The 15,594-nt window shown below is 42.4% G+C and overlaps 1 protein-coding gene across 3 annotated transcripts in view; it reads left to right on the forward strand.

The window, feature by feature from the left end:
* KNDC1 (kinase non-catalytic C-lobe domain containing 1) overlaps positions 1 to 15,594 on the forward strand; it is a 121,363-nt gene that overhangs the window by 26,056 nt on the left and 79,713 nt on the right. For all 3 annotated transcript variants that reach the window (XM_083149307.1, XM_083149309.1, XM_083149308.1), the window contains exons 2-3: positions 9,716 to 9,914; positions 12,484 to 12,542. In XM_083149307.1, the coding sequence (XP_083005433.1) occupies positions 9,716 to 9,914; positions 12,484 to 12,542 (258 nt within the window). The remainder of the gene's footprint in view (positions 1 to 9,715; positions 9,915 to 12,483; positions 12,543 to 15,594) is intronic.

Consider the following 15,594-nt stretch of genomic DNA (forward strand, 5'->3'; position numbering starts at 1 on the left):
AAAAAGACAGAAAACTTCAAGCCGAACAAGGCCAACAAGAACCAACTAGGCCAACAAGAACCAACATGGATCAACTCTGTAATTAGAAAGGGATAAAGTATATCGTTAAAAAATATTCAGGGACTTGTTCAGAAACATGGCACACAATCTGGTGTGTTGCAACTCCATAATCGCATCACATCGCATGTAACAAATTTATATGCACTGCGATGCAATGTGATGGTCCCGATTTTTCAAAGGGTTGTATGGGAAGTAAGCTTTGCAAATCCCCACTATCCAACAAGGCATTCAGTTGGATCTAAACCTGGGACAAGCGTCAAGAGGCACCCACCCAGATCGGGGACATGATCAGCTATCCACGCAAGGGGATGCTGATTAGTTAAAAACAAAACAACGTCCCCTTGCAGGGCTCGCTGTGCTTGCCTCGTTGGGCCACGGAGGGTCACTACCCTTGGCACAGGTTTCTATCCACCGCCATGCGTAGTTAAATATTGTACAAATTGAATACCACGAAAAAATCAGTTCCATTGCATCACATTACAAACACCAAATATATATATGTAAAGTCCATGTGCATTTACATGTAAAGAACTAATGTGTGCTATACACACATGTCCCAATACGATAGCAATCGTTAAAACAATAATATTACAAGGTCTGTCAACCATACAGACATGTGTGTATATACATATGTATCGTTAATGATACGGATCATGATATATAGAGATATCTGTTTAAACGAGAAAAAAACACAGAAATACTCACATGCGAAAAAAGTATTGATCAGATTTCTTCTGGTTTCTGCTCCTTCGTCCATGCCCACAGGTAACACTGAAGAAAGATCCCCATGCTGGTTAACACTAGCACGAATATTCACCGGCAAACGTCTTGCGACACAGATATTATGCAGAATGCAACAGGCATTAATAATGCCGCAGACTTTTCCCGGAGAATATAAGAGGCTACCACCGGAGATGTCTAAACATCTAAACCGGCTCTTAAGTACACCGAAGGTCCTTTCAATTACACCCCTCGATGCAATGTGTAACTCCTGGTACCTTTTTTCAGCATCACCTACAGGATTAAGCAATGGGGTCAACAGCCACGGTTTATTCGGATAACCCGCATCACCTAAAATATCAATAAAAAGTTGTAACATATTTGCTAATAACTTATGCATTATAAAATATATATATATATAGATTACATACCTAACAACCAGCCATCTGGCATTCTTCCTTCCTCAAAATCACGGAAAATAGATGACTGGCTTAAAACGAAGGAGTCGTGGGTCGACCCAGGAAAACCCACACAGATGTCCAATAACCTCATTGTGGAATCACACACCATCTGGACATTCAGGGAATGGAAGTGTTTTCGATTCCGATAACATTCTTCCGATTCCCTGGGAGGTGTGAGTTGCACATGGGTGCAGTCAATCGCGCCCAGCACATTGGGGAATCTCCATTTTTGAAAGAAGCCAAATTTGATCTCATTACATTCGCTGTCAGTGTCTGGAAATTTTATAACCTGGGCCGTTAATTTACGGAAAGCTTTAATGACCTGAGATAAACAGCGAGACATCGTTGGCTGGGAAAAACCGCATGTCTGGGATAAAGTTGGCTGGAAGGTGCCAGACGCAAAAAATTGCAATGCAGCCAGCAGTTTCTGGAAACCGCTGACTGCATGGTTTGACCGTACCCGGGGCTCAAGGTCAGCTTCCAACAGATCATACAGCGAATATATATCCTGAGACGACAAGCGAAAGGTACCAATCACTTCCGTCTCAGAGAGACCATCCAGTACACGCCTAGTACGATACTGGCGTGGACGTGGAATTGAAACACGCACTGACTCACCAGAAGGAGTAAGATGCTGACCACGATGATGATATCCACGGCCCTGAACAGGACACCGATAGCCACTTGCCAAACGACGACGTCGACAGCGCATCAGGTATGTTGACACGATCATGAACATCACAAGCAAGTCAGCAAAATAATCCATTCTTTGAGACAGTGATAAAAAATGAAGGAATTTGTATCCAAAAACGCAAATTGACCTATAAAAACGCTTCCAAATACAGCTGACTGCACAAGGCTGCTACTCCATGAAATCCCAAACGCAGGAGTGAGGAGGTGTGGTGAAGTGCATGATGGGAGAAAAGAAAGGCATGCTGGGAAGTGAATTGTAAGAAAACAAGTAATATTTCACACAAAATAAGCAAAAAACAAAATAAGGGCAAACAATCCTGCATATATTTTATTCTGGAGAGCAAACGAGCCGTTACTTAACAAAATACAGAGTTGAATCTATGAATTCATCACCCGTGACATGGTGAAAGGAAAATTGAGAAGAAGAGCATACACGCGGAAACATTCATATCGGTATCATATCATTGAATATGTCTGAGTGAAAAGTCGAAAAAAAGCTATAAAAAAAAGTGAAAAAGTGGAAATATCGCTACCGAATCAAACGAAAATGCATCGTGAAAAAAAACATTTCACATACTCGAAAAATGACTAGATTGAATAGCTGAGGACTCTCCGATGTGAAAAAGTGAAAAAAAACACGTGAAAAAAACCATTTCGATAACGATTGAATACCCCCCTATCTGTTTAATGTTTAAAAATAGAAATGGTTAATGTTGCTGCCCTTTAATCTTGTTGCGGGCATTCATTTACTGGGATGTCTACATTCTGCACCATCGATTGTTTTACCAGTGCTGCTTTTCAGTAGAATTTAAATGGGGAAAACACTTATATTGTTTAAAACCTTGTAGTCTGTTTTTGATCTCTGTAAACTCTGGTTTCTGCTCATTTCGATTGCATTCAGCGGATATGTGATTGATTGATTCAGTAATGAGTTTTTTTGTCTTGTTCGTTGCCCTAATTACTGCCTACTTCTTTGTGAATTGCTGTCTTTGTCCTACCGCTCTGGTAGTTGTGCCAAGTGGCTTATAGCGCACAAAACTAGAGTCCCGTCATTTACCGACCGCGGCTATGCAGAAAGTTCATGTCCTCTTTCAGAAGACGCATTGTTATATTGTCATGTAGGGGACAACCTGCCATCCAACTGACATCATGTAGGGGGTTGCATAAAAAAAAAAGATGAATATTGAATATTATCAAAGAACTGTGATTATCACCATTGTACAACATATTGTTACCATGGCCAGACTGGCCATCTGGCGCTTCTGGCAGAAGCCGGCTGTATGGCAAATTGAGACGGGCTGGCTGAGCATCATACCCTGCTTGGTCTCCAGCATGGTTACCTGACCCCGTCGGGATTCCCTCTTTCTGGATGCCGACGTCTGTATCCTGACCGCCGGTTATTTTTATGTATCAATATATAGGGGGATATTCAATCTCCCATCGCTATTCCTGACAGGAGAAATAGCGGCAGGGTCCTATTCAATGCTGTCTTTCCCGATAACATTGAACAGGGTTCTCGGCAGAACGGGCCCCACTTTAGAAACAGTCCAGGCCCGTTCTGCCGAGAACGGCTGTGGATTGTCGAACTCCCGGACGAATTTCAGCAATTTGCGGCAATGACCCCTTTTGGCGTTCCAGGCAGGAGCTACAATACTTCATAAATTGGTGTTGCAATCGATGGTGAAGAAATCTAATCCACTAGTGCGCTTGTGCAATGCTCAAGTATGCAAAGTGGGCATCACAGGGCTTGTGCAGCCCATCACAAGGAAAAGTACAAGGGGAATTCTTATACCAGCGTTTCATTGAGAAATCACAGCTGCGCATTATCTGCAATCTACTTGTACCTCTGAATCAGGCCCTAAATTCAAACTTGCCCTTAATAAGTATTCCCCTACCTCCCAACTTTGGTCCGTGAACAGATGGGATTCTGATGGCACCCCTATTTTTTCCACTGTGGGGACATGGCCAGTGCTCTTTGAGCTGCTGGCATGCCCCCTGCCCCTCTCTCACCGTGAATGCGCACAGTGTCTATACACTGCTGCTAAGCAGAGCAGCGAGTGACAGGGGGACTCCCAACTGCCCAATTCACCATGGGACACTGCTGCCCACAGGTGAAACATGGAACTCCCCTCAAAAACCGGGACAGTTGGAAGGTATGTAATCCCATTACTGCAAAAGATTTCAGCAATCTAATAGAACAGCTGATTGGTCTGTTCAGTAGTAAATCTCTGTAAACATCTTTGTTGCTCCTTATATCTCAACACATATTTGCCAAAATGCAATGTTGCTCCTTATATCTCAACACATATTTGCCAAAATGCAAAGTTCTTTCTTAAGTTAGGCCCTTGTTCTGTTGTTTTTAAATGAATTATTAAAGCCTTATTGGAATCACCATACATGCAAACGTGTTTCCAATGGCTTGGTTTTTCAAGGGTACATAGTCGAGCTCCCCGACCATGTGACCACTCATTATCCATTGCATATCTAATGCATAGCTGCCTACCCTCCTGCATTCTGCAGGAGACTCCCTGACATAGCAGCAATCTCCCTCTCTCCCTCATTAGTCCAGCAATCTCCCTCATTTCACCTAGCCCACATTATACTGTTACATTTTAGGGGAAAAAAGGAATGAAAGATAGATACATTTACAATGAATCATCAGCATCATTTCCTAGCACTTTAGCAAGTACAGTAGCTCTTACTAACCGCTTTAGGGCTCATCTACATTTGGATATAATGAATTTTAAAAGTTTCTAAGTGCCACGTTCACAATCTCGCCATATATGGAAGTAGACACTCCCCTTTGGGTGGAGCATGTCACGCCCCCTTAATGGGGTACAGTGCAAAATTCTACTACCAACTATAATCTCCCTGAAACTAGTTTTCAAAAGTAGGCAAGTATGATCTAACGCAATAAGCTGCTACGCAGCAATACTGCTGCAAATTGTGTTTTCAAATACCATTGGATATAGGCCCTTAGAATTTTAATACAGGTACTTAAATAAGATTGTGCAAGAACTAAGCAAGCTGCTGGCATTTGTAATCTTGTGCTGTGTGTTATTGGTTGACATGTATGGATGTTGGCCAGAATGCTTAATTCTTGCAGACTGGCCCCAGGCTGTCCCAGACATCTCTGTAATGCTAGTTGTTCTTGTCGCTTGTGCCTGTGTGACCGTTTCGGAAAACATGTAATTATCCTACTATTTGTTTGTTCGTTCAGTGAAAATATAACTCCTTGTTTTCAATGCCTTATCTACATATTTATGTGCGCTTACATACAGCAGAGGCGTATTCAGGAGGGTGCCACTCGCCCGTCTGAATAAAGTACAGCAAAGAGGGCCTATCAGGCGGGGGAAGTACAGGCAGGTGTAATGGTTAGCATTACTGCTTCACAGCACTGAGGTCATGGCTGCAATTCCCACCATGGCCCTATGTGGGATTTGTATATACTTTCCATGCTCCTGTGGGTGTCCTCTGGGAACTCTGTTTTCTTTCCACAATCCAAAACTAGAGTGTTAGGTTCATTGGCTCCCAACAAAAATTAACCCTAGTGTGTATGTGTGTACATCTACATGGGCAGGCCTTCTTCAAAATGGCGGAAACTGTTGAAGTGCAGGTGAAAATGGGGAGATCAGCATATACCCCCAAAAATGGCAAAATAATATAGATTAACAGTCTAGAAGAGGTTATAATAAAATGATTTTGGGGACTAAAAATGTGTTAAATGGCAGCAATATGCATTTCTTGAAAACACTGAGAAGATAAAGCAGGGTTTTTTTTGTGTGAAATAAATACTCTTCTAAAATTTGAGGTACATTTACCCTACCCAGTGGAGAAAAATTATCCTTATGTTGTCAATTTCCAATATGTGACCTGATTTATTTGCAACTTCTTCATGCCTTCAGAATTGACCACTCCGGGACTATCCAACATCTTTGTGCTGCCAGCACCTGCTTGGGACTGCCCCATTTTCGTATTCTATACTATAAATATATGTATTTGGCTGGGTATGGTCATATTATTACTGTGGAACTTATCCTGATATCCCCCATGGTGTCGGCAAGGACCCTGATCCAATGTCTTCTTCTTTTCCTGATTTGGAACAATGGCCAGACTAAAGGTGCCCATACACTAGTAAGATTTATCTTCAGATCTGGCTGGTTGGAACAAAAACATGGTTATGGATGAGTGACATTTTGTCTGTTTTCCAGCATTTCCAAGCAAGTGGTCAACTGTCATTTGCTCTCATCCATAACCATGTTTTTGTTCCAACCAGCCAGATCTGAAGATAAATCTGCGTGTGTATGGCCACCTTAACACTATAGAATAAATGCATATCCTGATTTTCTTGTTGTCCGTCAATAAGATACCGACTATCCTATATGCCTTTTTTGTTTTTTTTTTGTTTTATTTAAACCTATAATTCTGTTGGTGTCAATTCGGCCTCACCTATGTGGTTATATGTTATAAGTTACTACATATTTGCATTAACAAGTACAGTATATAATATTCATGCCATTGCCCTGACATATCTCTGTTCCAATATCCTGATCTTGGGGGGGGGGGGGGGTTGTTTAGATTAGTTTAGCTTAGGGAAGGGGTAGGGGGTAGTTAATAAGATCCAGGTACGCCTTAGTTGGGGTGGGTTGTACAGGGTGGGGGGTTATGTGGGAGGTTTGCTTTGGGATTTTGGGTGGTTTATTTTAATAGAGCTAGTGGGTTTAGATAAGGTGGTGGGTTTACTTTCTCTTTTTGAGATTTAAGTAGGTTAGCAGTTGAGTATTGCATATTGTTTAGCAGTGCTTTCAACTTAAAACTGTTTTAAATTGCAATTTGATGGTGCTTAATAATTACTGAGAAAAACAATGATATATTTGCACTTTCCTTCATATATTTGTCCATGGCGCCTCCGGGGTTATTATGTGTTTATCAGCGCTTTGGAAAGTCGATCTTCGCTCAATATATCCTTGTACCTATAAACGTGACTCCTTATAGCCACTTTTCTGTAACCCATATATGTATGTGTTTATGGATATCCCCTTTCCCAAATGTGAACCCTTTATAGTACCACCGCTTGTATTGTAGCGTATTGTTTTGTTTTTGTTTTTCATATACAAAACCAATAAAAAACTACTCAATAAATTTTTTTTTGAGGTACATGACAATGAAAATGGGCAGAAGTGTAGATTTGGGTCCATTAAAAGAGCTTTAAAAAACGGGTTGCTCCCACCTGCAAGCATAAAAACGCTTGTCCCACTCATAAAGCCCCCAATAAACCGGTCTTCTACTTTATACCCCCATTTTCATCACTTTGAAGTTTTTATTTATTTTGAGGTGTAAAAGTGCAAAGTCCCTAATTAGTCATTAAAGGGGGCGGCCAAGGGGTTCTGAACCAAGTTCCGATAGTTTTACCCCAAAATAGGAATTCTCCTCAACTTTTTGCCTGCTCAAAGTAGTTGAAGAGAATTCGCAATAAACCCCATGGAGATATATCGCATGCAAATAGGATGCCTGTGAAAAAAGATGCATTGTCCGTATATTTACTGAGAAAATACGTAATCACTGCTCATAGAATATTCCCCTAAAGGTATTCTCTCTGATCTAATGAAAGGGCTCGGGAGCGTTATGGAGAGGTATATAAAACATTCTAAAACTGGCTACACACTAGATCAGGGCTGGGCAACACCGGCCCTCCAGATGTTAGTGAACTACACATCCCAGGATGCTTTGCATTCGTTTTGCTATGTGGCCATGCTGAAACTGATGCAAGGCATGCTGGGACGTGTAGTTCATCAACATCTGGAGGGCTGGTGTTGCCCAGCCCTGCACTAGATGATGGGTGAACAATGCAATATTGCCAGTGACTTCCCTTGAACTTGTGGGAATGTGGCTTATTAGATACAGTGGGGCAGATGTATTATAGCAGCGCTTGGCCTGTCCTCTCATGGGGGGTTATTCTAGTTCATTCTTTCTGACAAAATCCTTCTTAGATGGACAAAACCATGTGCGCTGCGGGTGGGGCAGATGTAACTTGTGCAGAGAGAATTAGATTTGGGTGGGGTTTTTCTTCAAAGTGAGATCTATATTGCAGTGTAAAATAAAGCAGTCAGTATTTTCCCTGCACAGAAACAAAATAACTCACCCAAATCTAATTCTATCTGCACATGTTACATCTGCCCCCCTGCAGTGCACATGGTTTTGTCCATCTAAGAAGGATTTTGTCAGAAAGAATGAACTAGAATAAACCCCATGGAGACAGAACATTAGTTCAGACTGACGCACTGTCTCTGCCTGGACTTGCGCGAGATCTCGTTATTATTGCTAGATCAGGAGTGCAGCTTGGAGCCAGCAGCAGGGCTAGCATTGTCCCTGCAGTGGGAATAGGACAACGCTAGCCATGGGTTGGCGAAGCTGCCGGGGTGGCTAACGGGTGATGTGTGTCTAGGAGGCTGGTCATACATTGCCCAGGCTGCTAGTTGCTGGGGGGGATCGAAGGGAACTGCTGCGCATGTTCGTTGCGCTAATCATATATTTTGAAAAACGTTATCCACCCCCCCCCCCCCCCAGTTAACTAGGATTAAGTGCAGCCTATGCACTTAACGTCAGTTGATGCATCTGCCCCAATGTCTAGGTAGACAGTCAATAAGTCGACATGAAAAAAGTAGACACATAAGGTCGTAATGAGGGTTGGTTTTTTTTTTGTGTGTCAGTGTTGACACCTGTCAATTAGTGTAACGCGTAGCCTTGGTTCACTCCCCATGCTTCCGGCCTATTGCTCCGCTCCATGTCACACTGGGGCAGATGTATTAAGCCTTAACAAGAGATAAATGCAAGGGTGTTAAAGAGAGTTAAACGTCCAGCCAATCACCTGCTAACTGCCATGTTACAGCCTGTGTTTGAAAAAAGTCAGTAAGGAGCTGATTGGCTGGACGTTTGTCTTAAATGTGCTAAACCTCACAAGTGACATCCTCTGATCCTGCAGCAAGTAGGCCAAGCAAATGCCACGATGAACGACCCATGGGTACAAACTGGATAATGTGGATTATTTATTGTTCGTATTTCATTGCTGAATGACTAATCGTACAAAAAAATCGTCTAGCCTAGTGTGTACCCAGCTTTAGCTAAATAAGTGACATCGAATAGATTTGATAGATTTGATTTAGTTGCCGCAACAAAGCTGGGTAAACGCAAAGTTATTTATGGCACTGCCAATAGTGTTAAGGATATCAGCGGTGCAGCTGGACGAAAGATCCATATCTTAAACACTGAACGATATTAGTAACGATATTTTTAAGTAATTCACGGCACTGCTTAACTATATCGGTGATGAACGATCTAGCACTAAAACACTGAACAATATAGTTAACAATGCAATTTAATGACGTCAACCCGCTGAAAATGCAGTTGCTGACGATTTAGTCAGATTTTACTGTATATTCAGATGACAGGTGGGGTCATTATCGACCCGTGGTAGCGTGCATCATTAACGATATAGTGGGTACACGCTAAGCGATATGCATGATAATATTGTTTAAGGAAATCATTATCATGCATATCGTTAACTTTGCACTTTTAACCCAGTTTAAGTAGTAATCATAGATTACTGGACTGTTATAGTTTGCAATCGAACGTAAACTATTGTGTGTGTATCATATACTGTAAATGTTGTAGTCTAGAACAGTGACACCTTTGCTTATGTTGCATGTATATTTTCACGTGACTTGTTTGTATACAAATGAAACGCTGAGTGTATAAACCATTGCTGTGGAATGTCTTGGCAGGAAAACGTGTCCTTGGCTGATATTTTGTCACTACGAGATAACAGTCTCGCTGAGCAGGATATTTGGGCAATCTGCCTGGAGTGCTGTTACTCCATGAAGGACATCTCTCACGCAGCCATCTTCCAGACGCTGTGCATTACCCCAGATACATTGGCGTTTAACACCAGCGGCAATGTCTGTTTCATGGAGCAGCTTAGTGGTAAGTCTCTCTTTCCTCCGCCAGTGCCAAGTCCCGGGACATCTTTTTCAATGACAACAGTGCATCAATTATGAAAGGCTCTTGAAATGAGTACAAAACAGCAGTGTTGATCAGCAAAATACAATGGTGTAAGCAGAAAAAAAAGACTTGTAAACCAGGGAGTTTAAAGATATCAATGAATCCTCTGAATTACACCAATCACACTTCTATAACAAAAGGTTCTTTTTAACACCCACGCTAACTGTAAATGGGTTATACTCCATATTTGAATACAAGATATTAAGCGTTCTTATACAGTACAGGACTTCCGCACAGGGCCATGCAGGCCGGGTCTAGGGGCAGTTGTGTAATAAGATATTTGTAGGCCCCATAGCAAAAGTTTGTCAGGGCCCCTATTTACAATGAAGTGGTAAAAAATTAATATAGAACATGTTACTTTGACAGGCAAGTTGGGCCCTCTCCGCTCTGGGCCCCATAACAAGGTCAACAATACCATGATCGACCACTAGCAGTCAAAGGCGTCTAGTTAGCCCCCTAAACTTGGTCGACGGCATCTAGGTAGACCCTGACGGGAGATGGACACCTGTGAATGATCGACGGGAACATGGTCTACACGAGTCCATTTAGTTCCTACTTTACTATCCAAGTGGAAATAGAGTTAGGCGTCTAGTTAGATGCCTAAATGCGGTCGACCAAGCTTAGGCATCTAGACGCCTTCGACCACTAGTGTCCGGTCATGGTATTGTTGACCTAAACATGGTCTATTCAATATCCCAGAACCATAGTTCTACCCTTGTCTAGGAGCTGAAATCACTGGTACAATTAACCTGTATCGCATGTGGAACATTGCCCAGGGGTAAACACTGTTGTACAAATGAGTTTGGTACAGATTGGCTACTCAGCATGTTGACAACCCAAAGATAGCAAGACTGGTGTAAATGCTTTCTGCATTAGGATTATCCATGCTTTTTGTTCATTGTGGCTTTTTGGGGTAATTTACATAGTGTTTATAACAGCAGTGAGCATTAAAATGTACAAGTCGGGGCTACGCTATTTATGTGTTTTGCACATGCTGCCCGCGCATGTCTGCTTGAGCAATTTTAGATCTCTCCTAATTAAATTGACAAAAGGCATATTTATAGATCTTTAGGGGTAAATGTACTAAAGTGTGAGCTTTTAGAGTTTTTAGAAGTGAGCGCTGTTGCCCATAGCAACCAATCATATTCTAGCTTTTCTTCTCTAGAAGATGCTAAATAGGTAGAGTCTGATTGATTGCTATTGGCAAAATCTCTCACTTCTGTAAATTCAAGGCCCCCATACACTATGCGATTTCGGCCCAATTTCATGTGTTTCGGATGGATCAGGCTGTGAAATGAGTCCAAATCGCATGTGTAGACATCCTGTCCAACCCGATATGCGGTCCTGTGCGCATCTGATCGGAGTTGGGAGGTCGGACCGGCTGCACATAAGATTTGTTTAATCTTATGTGCAGCCTCCGGGTGGGGGATGCAGATAAATAGGGAATGCTGCGAGCTGACCAGAGAGGCACGCAGGGGCAGCGGGCACAGAGGCGCCAGGGGGGACGACACCAGTGAGCCGGCAAGGGGAATGGAGAGCTGGGTAGGAGGAGCAGGGAGCTGCAAGAAAAAGAAAACCAATAAAAATGAATTGGTGGCCAGTGATTGGCTGAGAGCTCTCAGCAAATTGCGGATTGGCTGAGTGCTCTCAGTCAATCAGTGGCTTCCCTTTAATCATATGGGCTTTTTTTTTCTCTTGCAGCTCTCTGTTCCCCTCGCGGCTAACCGGCGTCCTCCGCCCACCGCCTCTATGTCCACCACCCCCCTGCTCCCTCCACATGCAGCTCCCTGGGAGTTGCATATGCAAAACTTGGCACATCAAGTGCCTAATCATGTGTGACCCCTCTCGGGGTGCTGCCAGGGAAATCAGGTCAGATTTTGACTTAGGAGAGGTGGAACTAACTAATGTATGGGGGCCATCACACTTTAGTAAATTTACCGCTTACATTCTGTATATTTGTTAGAAATTAGGACAGTATCCTATTAGCCTCAATAATGTAACGCCCCAAAAATGTATGTTTTTTTTTTTAAATCCCCCCCCATACAATTGTGTTGTGTGAAAACCCCTACTTTTAAGTACTCTTATTGGGGATTTAGTTTTGCTTGCCTGAGGAAGGCAAACTAAACTGCCAGTAAGTGCTGGCTTTTTGGGGCCTGAAGTATCAATGGCTCGCTAATCACACTAATTTATTAATTCCATACTGGCCTCAATATACTTCAAATGAAAATAAATAATCTTATATCAATGTGGTAACAATAGAAACCTGAAAAAAAAAATTAGTTTCACTTCTTCTTGTTTTTTTTTATTTCTTTTGAAGGTAGGAAATTTGAAATTATTTTTTTATTTCTCTTTATAAATAAAGATGTGTTTTTATCTTTACTGTTTGATCTGGGTGCTGCTATGCATGCATACTGTGTACTGTAAAAATGACATAGACTACAAAGAATTCTTCCAACTAATTATCAAATTTGGGTTACACTTCTCATTTCAGATGATCCTGAAGGCGCCTTTGTACCGCCAGAATTTGATCTGACTGGTAACACGCTGGAGGTAAATGACTTTTTTTGCAGGCACCCTACCTAGTGATAGCAGGGGCCATTTTTTTTTTTTATAATAAACTTAATATAATGTATATTTTTCTTCAGAACCATAACATACTTGCAGTTTCATAATTTAAAATACATGGGTGAAAACCTTTCCATAGCTACTTTAACTATTTAAGTGCCAACATCTCTATAGGTGGCCAATTATCAGAAAGACCTGCTTACAATCATGATTGTGTCCGACTTTCCGTTCAACTCCCCGTCAGTCCTTGGTGGTTTTTGGACACAAAATGCACTGAGAATCCATCATACAATCCATCTAGCTGCATGATTGTATGATGGAAGCTTCATTTAAATAGGGGGCTGGCCTACTAGGATCAAAAGGATAGGAGTATCAAAAATCCTGTTTTGTTTTTGTTTTAAATTTACATGTTGCCAGTAACTACCAATCTGATCACATCTGCTGTGTTATACCATTATTAATGCAGCAATCCTCTGAAAACTGTTTTCAGAGTAGTGACAGAATTGTCACTACTACTTCAGCCGCCCGCCCGTCTGCCGCTTGTAAACTTCTGCGGCTCCCGGCGTCTTCACTGACGTGGATTGTCCAGAAGCTGACCCTCTCTTCAGGGAGGGAGTGTCAAAATTACCCCGGTTGTAAGGGCCATCTAATGACAGATTGCATGTGCTTAAAAGCAAATGCAATCTGCTCCCAATCCCATCTGATCTGACGTGATCAAAGGACAAATCCTCCAAACCCCCCACCTCGAGAATGTACGATTAGGTGCAATAACTTTAGGCCTCCATACACCTGAAAGACCTTGCACCCAATTGTACAATCTTGAGGGATTGTATGCAGATTGTGTGCAAATCATGCCGAGGAGATGAAGGGAAAGGTGGACACCATCATGATTGTAAGCAGGTCTTTCTGATGTATGGCCACCTTTTCAGGTTTATGGGGGCCTATGAGAGATGTGCGAAACGTCTGCTAAAAAATGCCAGCGTCGCTGGCATTTGTTGTATAAATTGCAATAAAAAAATGTTGGTTAAAAAAAAAAAAAAAACTTATATTTTCTACATAAGGTGGGGAATAAAAATGTTTTCTTGGCAATTTCCACACCAATTTTGACATCATGCACTTGGCACTCAAAGAATTAAGCATTTAATGCACTTCCTTAGACTATAGTCTATTAAATGCAGCTTTACTATGACAATCCAAAAATGTAATTTAAGGAAATACATTTATTTGCACACAGTCTGCAACCAGTGCTGGGTATGTATCTATTTGAATAGTGCCTCCAGCAGTGTAAAATACAAAGGAGTTTTATGGTCTGGCTCATTACAGAGTGCGCATCGCCACTTTGCTTCAGGGTAGCATTGAAATGCTTAATGACCAGGTTTCCAACACTCTGGGAAAGTGAGGACATTGTACAAAGTGTAGGGTTTTTTGTTCCCTCACCTCTCACGTGAGCGGGCCCTTTAACATGTACATCCTATGCACAGCGATAGTAATTACTGTAAAACTATAGTTACAACTAGTCTTTTATAGGCGCATTAACTACGTGGCTCCTGGATTCTGTCCAGCTTTACACAAAGACAAGTTGGTTCAGGGCAGGATTTTTGCTTCATCTATAAACCTGACACGCTGCTGCTGCAGCAGCAGCAGCTGTAATATTGACGGCTTCATCTGGTAATTTGTATGTAAAAAAGAATTCTGCTGCATTTCAGGCCAACATAAACGTCTATAAGTATCTTCCCACTTGCCGTGGCCAAATTGTATGCAAATAAGGGAGGGGACAGACTGCACGTGAAATCGATCGCTCCTGCTAGAAGTATAAGGTGTTTTCATACATTATTTTTTCTTTCCCTCTCCTCACTATTAACTGAGGGGGATGCGGTCATTGGATCCCCAGCAAGTTGTTAGACAGTCATTAGGTCAACATGCATTTAGGTCGACAGGGTCATTAGGTCAACAGTCAAAAGGTTGACCTTTTTTTCAGCCGACATGTGCCCACAGGTGGTATTTCATGCCCTACCATCCACTAGGGCAGGGATGGGCAACCTTTTTTTGTATAGGGCCGTTTGTATAGGGAAAAAAATCTTTCAGGGGCCATATGTAAAAATTTCTCTTACAAATTGTCCTGCTGCAGCCGTCCCACGCTCTGGCAGCTGCCACTGAATAGGACTGACAGTCTCCGGCTGCTGTTGATTAAGAGGAATCTCATGAGAACTACCGACCTCAAGTGAGAATTCCCCTGTACTTGACTCCCGGCAAAGCCGCCGGGAGTGCCACTCAGACCGGCTAAGAGGGCCGCATACGGCCCCCGGGCCTGAGGTTCCCCACCCCTGCGCTAGGGCATGGTGGGAGAATAAAATAGTGTGCCGAGCCCGAATCATGGTGAGCGCATCAGTGCACTTTAACCTGTGTCCATATCGACTGTGTCGACATTCAGGTAAAAAAAACAGTGAAAACCCCCATGTCGACCTTTTGACTGTCGATCTAATGACCCTGTCGATCTTCCTGCATGTCGACCTAGACACATGTTGACCTTATGTTGTCGACCTAATGACTGTCTAACAACTTGCTGGTGACCAACTGATCCACACGCAGCTGAGGTTGGAGGTTCACTGCTCTTTGAATTCAACTTGGTAACTCTTCATTGTTGTTTCATTGGGAAACGATCGTTAGGTCGACACCATTAAGGTTGATATACAGTGGGTCGACAGTGTCAAAAGGTTGACACAAGGATTAGGTCAACATTGGGAAGGTCGACAGTCAAAAGATAGGGTTTTCACTTTTTTTTTTCCCGAATGATGGCCAGGAGAGCGAGGGAATTGCACAGTACTAAATATGCAGGTTGGTGTCCTAGTAGGAGAGCTCTACAAACATCCATTTGGGAGCCAATCATCATGTGTAGCTGCATGAGTCCTCTATTACTCAGTCAGACAAGACTTGCACACAGAAGTTGTCCGTGGGATAATGCTAAATTCACAAAGCGGTTTGTGCTCTTCAGATGCTACAGACCAACCAATTGCTGATGTTTTACTTCTGTATCTGA

This window comes from Crinia signifera, chromosome 6, assembly GCF_055691185.1.
Source record: "Crinia signifera chromosome 6, ASM5569118v1, whole genome shotgun sequence".
In the NCBI taxonomy this organism is placed as follows: domain Eukaryota; kingdom Metazoa; phylum Chordata; class Amphibia; order Anura; family Myobatrachidae; genus Crinia; species Crinia signifera.